The sequence below is a fragment of the Netta rufina genome (genome assembly GCF_964035555.1).
Source record: "Netta rufina genome assembly, chromosome: 2".
In the NCBI taxonomy this organism is placed as follows: Eukaryota; Metazoa; Chordata; class Aves; order Anseriformes; family Anatidae; genus Netta; species Netta rufina.
Window position 1 is genome coordinate 158,807,589 of NC_140124.1, and position 6,381 is coordinate 158,813,969.

Genomic DNA, 6,381 nt, shown 5'->3' on the forward strand with positions numbered 1-6,381 from the left:
CCACCTTGGGCACGCAGTCATGTTGGCCAGTTCTTGGAAGAGAAAGAGATGGCCTGGAGATGGTAAAGGTCAGAGGACAGCAAGTTTTCCAACTGAGAAGAGTGTTAAATGCCTGGAGATATTTGCTGTAGCAAGGAGTTGTAATAGAGGGGTACTGGGCAAGACAAAGGAATAAGCATATAACTCTCCTCTGAGCATAAGCCTGAAATCAAGGAATATATATGAAATCCTGTTAGAATCTGCTTGCAACATGGATGTTGATTCCTCACTAGGTTTCCTGTTTTCTGGATTGATGAATGGCATGCTGTCCCTCTTTCTTTTACCCAGACAAGATGAATTCTGGTGTGAACCATTTTGTTACTTCATAGGAACTCAAACATATTAATAAAAACCCATATTTATTTAATGCATTTGAATGGTCTGTGATGTGATGCAGTCCTGGTTCCAAAAGAAACCCTGTATTTCACTTTAATAATACTCGGGATTTCAGTTTTGCACTTTTGTCTGATTTAAGAATTGGTCATCCCTCAAGAACATGAACAAGTACAATACTAAAATGCAACCAAGAGTTTTGGCAGGATTCTAGGGGGAACCTACATGTACGCCTGAGAAATGAAGCAGAATAATTCATCCTGGCTGTAAAGCTATCCCACAGCTGCACCTTGCACAGGACTCCTCACTTACCCACCTCTCCACCAGCTGATGATGACAGTTTATAACTGGATTTTGGACTAAATTATGCCTCAGCTGCTCCACCTGGACAATTCCTAGAAATGTGGGTGGGGGAAAGATCAGACTGGCAGTTGGAATTAGAGGTTTCAAATAGGATTTTGAGAGTCATGCTTGGAGAGCAGAAGCAAAGCAGACCTGGGGGAACTGAAGGGGCTGTGTCCAGGCTGATATTTCCTTTGCCCTCTTCTAGGTGGTGCAAATGCAATGTAACATGGAGCTGAATGAAGACAAGACCCAGTGGCATGTAAGTATTCAGCTCCACCAACTCCACACGAGGCACTGGGGCAAGACCTGCTCTCTGTACCCATCTGTGGCATCCAACTGTGACAAAGTTTGTTCTCAGCTAGTTTGCTGTGGTACCTGAAGAATGTATTCTTGTCTTTTTACAACAAAAGAAACCCAAAGAAGAGTGAAGCCACCAGAGCCCCCTGGCTTCAGGATGGTAGTCCTTGATGTCTTTGTCTGGATACTTTTAACTCTACTTCTTTCTAATTTAACAGTTGCAGCTAATCTGTGACTGCTTAGAGAACATTTCTGTAATACACTCAAAGTACCCCTCAAAGACATCCAACATGTTAGCAGTTACCAACACCCTCTCTGCTCACCCCTGCCAACAGCTTCTAGTGCTGATGGAAGAACCAGCACTGTTGTCTCTTACAGAGAAACTGGTGTTTGTAAAGATCACTCTCTTCTTTCTGCAGCTCACTCTTCTGCTGATCTTGGAGGACAAATTGCATCGACAGTTGAGCTACGACTTGCTGCCCAGTAGGTTTACTTGTTTTTTGTGTATTGAATGCAGATTTATTGCCTGGTAGCCCTGGTGAGGTTTAGGCTCAGAGTATGTTAGTCACACACTGTGCTTAAAGTCAGTTTTTCTTTCCTTCTCATGCTGGGAAAGCAGAACCAACCATAATAACCATGTGCCCCCTATTCTTATTCACTCTGGCATGTAGTACTAGCTTGCACTCTCAAGTACTGAACTTTGGCAGTCCAATGAGCAGCCATCAAGAGCATGCAATTAAGACTGAAATTTGGGACATGGAGTTCCAAGGGAAATACTACTGAGTGAGTGAATTCTACCCTCATTCCCCAGCGCTGGTGCAGTCTGTGATACCTTTCAAAGGAAAAGGTGACTTGTCCTCTAAGGGAGTCCTGTGGCTCTGGGGAAGGGCGCTTCTCCTTGGAGAAGGTCCAACAGAGCAGCTTCTTCCTAAAACATGCAGAAGTCCTATGGAAGCTGTGCAGCTAGAGCTCATTGACTGCCTTACAGCCAAAATTAAAATATAAAGCTTGGGAACTAATGCTTGGGAGTTGCTGCTTCACCAGCTCCTTGTGTTTTTCTGCCTACAGGTAGTGGCCTGCTTTCTTTTCATGCTGAGCCAAAACAAGCAAAAGATCTCAACGTGACACGTTGCCAATACTATTGTGCTTTGTGTGATTTGGGGCTGGAGCTTGTTCCTGACTGGTGCTTTGTTCTGCTTTAATTCCTTGCTCACTGCTGTACTTTATTTGCCCCAGGATTACTTAGAAATTACTTAGCCAGCCAGAAATAGGCTGCATATACCCCTGAAGCATAATGAAGCATAATGCGGGTGTGCTGTGAGATTGAATAGGTGTGCTTTATGAGTAGAAGAGAAACTGAGGTGCATGAACGTTCATGTTCTCACTGTTCCTCCTCTCTGCAGCTGATAACTCCAAGGACTTAGCCACAGAGCTGGTGCATTATGGGTTCATCCACGAGGTAAGCCTGCTTGCCATTCCTTGCCATCTCAGCTGTGCATGCACAGCACTGCAACATCAGTCCCCAAATCCATACAACACCTCATGCTTCAGAGGAGTAGGAGCTCCTCCATTCCCTGCCTGGAAGCCGGGAGCAGTCACAATGCTCAGCCTGCAGCTCCATGCTGTGCTAATTCCCCTTGCAGTGAGTGACACTTTTTTCCCCCCCCCCTCCATACTTTGCCCATGCTGTTGGGCATGAAGGGTCAACTGTATTGTGGTGGCAGGGTCACAACACTAATTACATCAACCTTACACTGATTTTGAATGTGAAAACCAGAGTGATGGGAAAGGAAGTCAAGGCCACCTCCTATCTCCCAGAGAAACTGCTCTGGTAGTCTGTGTTGTGCAGACAGCTGCTCCTACGTCCCTTTGCAAATTTCTGCCTGCCAGAAGAAGTGACCTACCCCAACATTGCACCATTGCACTTCCAGGCTCTCCCTTGGTGTTTACAGACAGTTCCAAGTGAGAATGCAGAACTGCCCTGTCATTCCAACAGCATAATAGTCTCAAGGAAAGGCAGCATGGAGAGAATTAAAAATATATCTATTTTTATTTTGTATAAGTTAGGAATTCTGGGGCTGTAGGCAAAGTTTTGGAGAATTCCTCATTCTGGATGCTGACATTAGACAAGGAAGGGGTCAGCTTCACTGAATGAAAAATATATGTGAGTACACCTGAGAAAAAGTACATTTAGATTTTCTTCCTTTCTTCATCTGAGCATGGTGATTGTGCAGCTTGGCACTGAAACAGTGGGGTGCTTTCTCCTGTGCTCTGGAAAATACATGGCATTCGGGGCATTCTAGAACTGTAGAATATACTTCACTGGTCTGTGTTCCAGACTGCAAATCACCTTTCTCTTTCATTCTCCTAGGAGATAATCTCCTTTTAAAATGTCTTTCCCTCTCTAAAGTCTTTTTAACTCCACAGGTAGTGACTACCTTTTCTCTCAGATGGTGTAACTGATATGTATCTTGCTGAACTGAGCAAGTGTCCTGAGCTTGTATTTAGCTTGGAAGTATGCTGCTTGTTTCTAATCTGAAGGACTTGTGTACCCAAATGCTCATTTGCTTTTCCAGCTGTAAGAGTGGTTTGTCTAAAAGATACCATCTATGCCTTACAAATCTTGTCTTCAAAATCCAAGTTTTTTCTTAAAAGAAAGGTAGTAATTTAGCAACAATAGGGACAGGAGAGTGCCTCTAAGCAATGAGAAAACAGTCACCTTTTTTTTTTTTTTTTGAGTAAGAATTTTGTGTTAGTTTCTGGCAGTTCCCAAAACCCTTTGTGACACAAGACGTGGGTGTTTTGCATCCTTTACATATCATTATGTATTTCAGTAATTCTTAATGAATAAACATTCTAATTGTGTTATAAAACAACTACTCCTGAATGTGTTAGAAAAAAAGATTTCTGTACAAAATAGTTGCCAAACCAACAAAAAGTGATACCATTTTAAAAATTATTTTAATTAGCAGTAAGGATACTATAAAAACAGGTAGCCATAGCAAATAACTTTAGATCCAGTGGTAAGTTAGTTAAGTTGAAATTAAACTAAACAAAAAAAAGCTGGACCTGTTTTTTTCCTTCAGATTGGACACTCCAAAGAACTGACTTTTGCCTTTGTACAGCACCTGACACAATAAGGTTCCATTCTTGGTTGGTCATTTGGTGTAATTCAGTAAATACAATAATTAGTAGTGCTGTGTTCCAGAACTGCTTGTGAGTTGTTCTCTTCCCATATCAAACCTCAGATATAAAATCTGGTGACTTGAAATGGAATCATGTAAGGAAGGGATATACACAATCACATGAGGAAGGAGATATCCAAGGTACCAAGCCAAATTAATCTGTTGGCTTGCTTTTCCCCTTATTTTAGGACGACTGTGAAAAGCTGGCTAACTTCCTGGAAAATGCCTTCCACAAATACCGGTCTCCTCCCTTGTGAATCACTTTGCTGCAGTCTGGGACAGCAGGGTCTCCTGTGCCACAGGGACAGGCAGCACACCAGACAAGAAGACTGCAGGGCTTCTGACCGAACCTCCTCCAGCGGGACCGACCAGACCACTCGCTCCAGACTGAATCTTTGCAGTCCATGAGAGGTGTATGCCTTAGCTGTGGCGTGGAAAGACAACAGCAAGTGGAGGAGTAACCAGCAAATACGGGATGGCCTGTGCACGAGTATGTGCTCTGGCCCCCAGTCATGAAGCAGTAAGCCAGAGGGAGTTGAGGCGTGAGGGAGTGCAGTAGCACTTCTTCAACCCCTTGCTGATGGTATTTGTGAAGATACAAAGCTGCTGCAAGACTTCCCCAAACTGATAAATTTGCCTCTGGGAATTATAAGCTTTTCTCACTGCAGGTCCCAAAGCTATTTTAATTTTTCCTCTTTGCCAGCTGGTGATACATGCAGAAGAGAGGAGAGGAGCAGGATTGGAAAGCTGTGGTGCAGTTTCCAATCTGCCACATTCTGTTCTTTATACCCAGTTATTCCTGTTTAGATTTCTCCAGCACAGATAAAACACTGTGATGCCTTGTAATTAGAATTGCACACTTTGGTGTAAGCTGAAGAGTGGACTTTGTGAGCTGGACTTGACATGGCAGGAGAAGATTCCAGAAATCCAAATCTACCAGCTGGATCCTAACATGTCAAAAACGTGGAAACGCCACTGGTGCTGAACAAACCCTTGTCATTCTCCTGTTTGTCTTAGGCCTTCCAAAATCTCATGACATCTTAAGGGGGAAACCTCCGATGTCTCTTCCTCCCGTTTCTCCTAGGGTATTTGTAACTTCTGTCATTAGTGTGGAGAAAGGGGCAATCTTAGCTGCAGTGCATGTCAGGCTCAATTGGTGAAAATTGCAAACAGGAATTCTTTGTGTAGCAAGAGCTATGCAGTGCTGCTCCATGCCGTTCACGTTGTGCCGTGTGGTGCCAGCGGCCTCACGCTGTGCTGTGCTGCTGTGCTGTGCTGTGCCAGGTCCTCCGTGCCTGCATTACGCTTTGCGGTGTTGCACCAACTGTATTACACTGGGCTGGGTTTGCCATGCTACGATGCTACGCTGAGCTGTCAAATTGTGCTGTGTTTTCCCAGTTGTGCTGCGCTGTGCCAACTTTACAGAAACTGACAAATCAATAAAGCCATTGAAAGCAGCTTATCTCATCAGAGGAGCTGATCCACTGAGCAAAACACTCAATAATTTCTTAGTCACTCTTACAGTTAAGAGTAAAATAGCTTCCTTGTGTTCAACAGACTTACCCACAGAATCAAGTAAATCAGGTAGAGAAGGAATCCAGTAGAGAAACATCATTCAGCTGCATGATTCAAAAATTGCTCCTTCTCCAGAACAAGCTTGCACTTGCCTTTGAAAACTGAGAATTCCTTCCTATACCAGTCACTTCATTTCCCTGATGAGCTCATCAGCTCTTCTTTAACACATTTCACCTGATTTAATTGTTTAACATTGTTACCTACCACTCAGTCTGAGTGATGGTTCCCCCTCCTACTGGCCATGATGTACTCAGCAGTTATGAGTTCATTAACCAGCTATTGTTGGATATTTTGAATACGTGACAGGCTGTAGACATAGAATCACAGAAGAGCTGAGGTTGGCAGTGACCACTCGAGATCCCAGGAGGTCCCTTCCGCCCTCAGCAGTCTTCCAGCCCAAAGCCCCTTGCTCAAGCTGGATCACCCAGGACCATGTCCAGTCAGGTTGGAGTATCGCCATGAACAGAGACACTGCAGCTTCTCTCAGCAGCCTGTGCCAGTGTTCAGCCAGCCTCACTGAAGAAAAGTGTCTTCCTGTGTTCAAAGGGAATTTCCCATTTTTCAGTTTGGGCCCATTGTCTCTTGTACTGACACTGGGATCTGCTGA

The 6,381-nt window shown here is 44.1% G+C and overlaps 1 protein-coding gene across 2 annotated transcripts in view; it reads left to right on the plus strand.

Annotated features, from left to right (window-relative positions):
• The window catches only part of NRBP2 (nuclear receptor binding protein 2), a 30,625-nt gene extending 24,963 nt beyond the window's left edge, over positions 1-5,662 (plus strand). The window contains exons 15-19 of one of the 2 annotated variants that reach the window (XR_014618246.1): positions 923-976; positions 1,434-1,497; positions 2,418-2,473; positions 3,078-3,178; positions 4,388-4,477. Coding sequence is in view for 1 of the 2 variants with exons in the window: in XM_084282795.1 (XP_084138921.1) it covers positions 923-976; positions 1,434-1,497; positions 2,418-2,473; positions 4,388-4,456 (243 nt within the window). In the remaining variant the exon portion in view is untranslated. Of the gene's footprint in view, positions 1-922; positions 977-1,433; positions 1,498-2,417; positions 2,474-3,077; positions 3,179-4,387 lie in introns of both variants that reach the window. The other variant, XM_084282795.1, reaches the window with a different exon arrangement.
• The last annotated feature ends 719 nt before the right edge of the window (positions 5,663-6,381 follow it).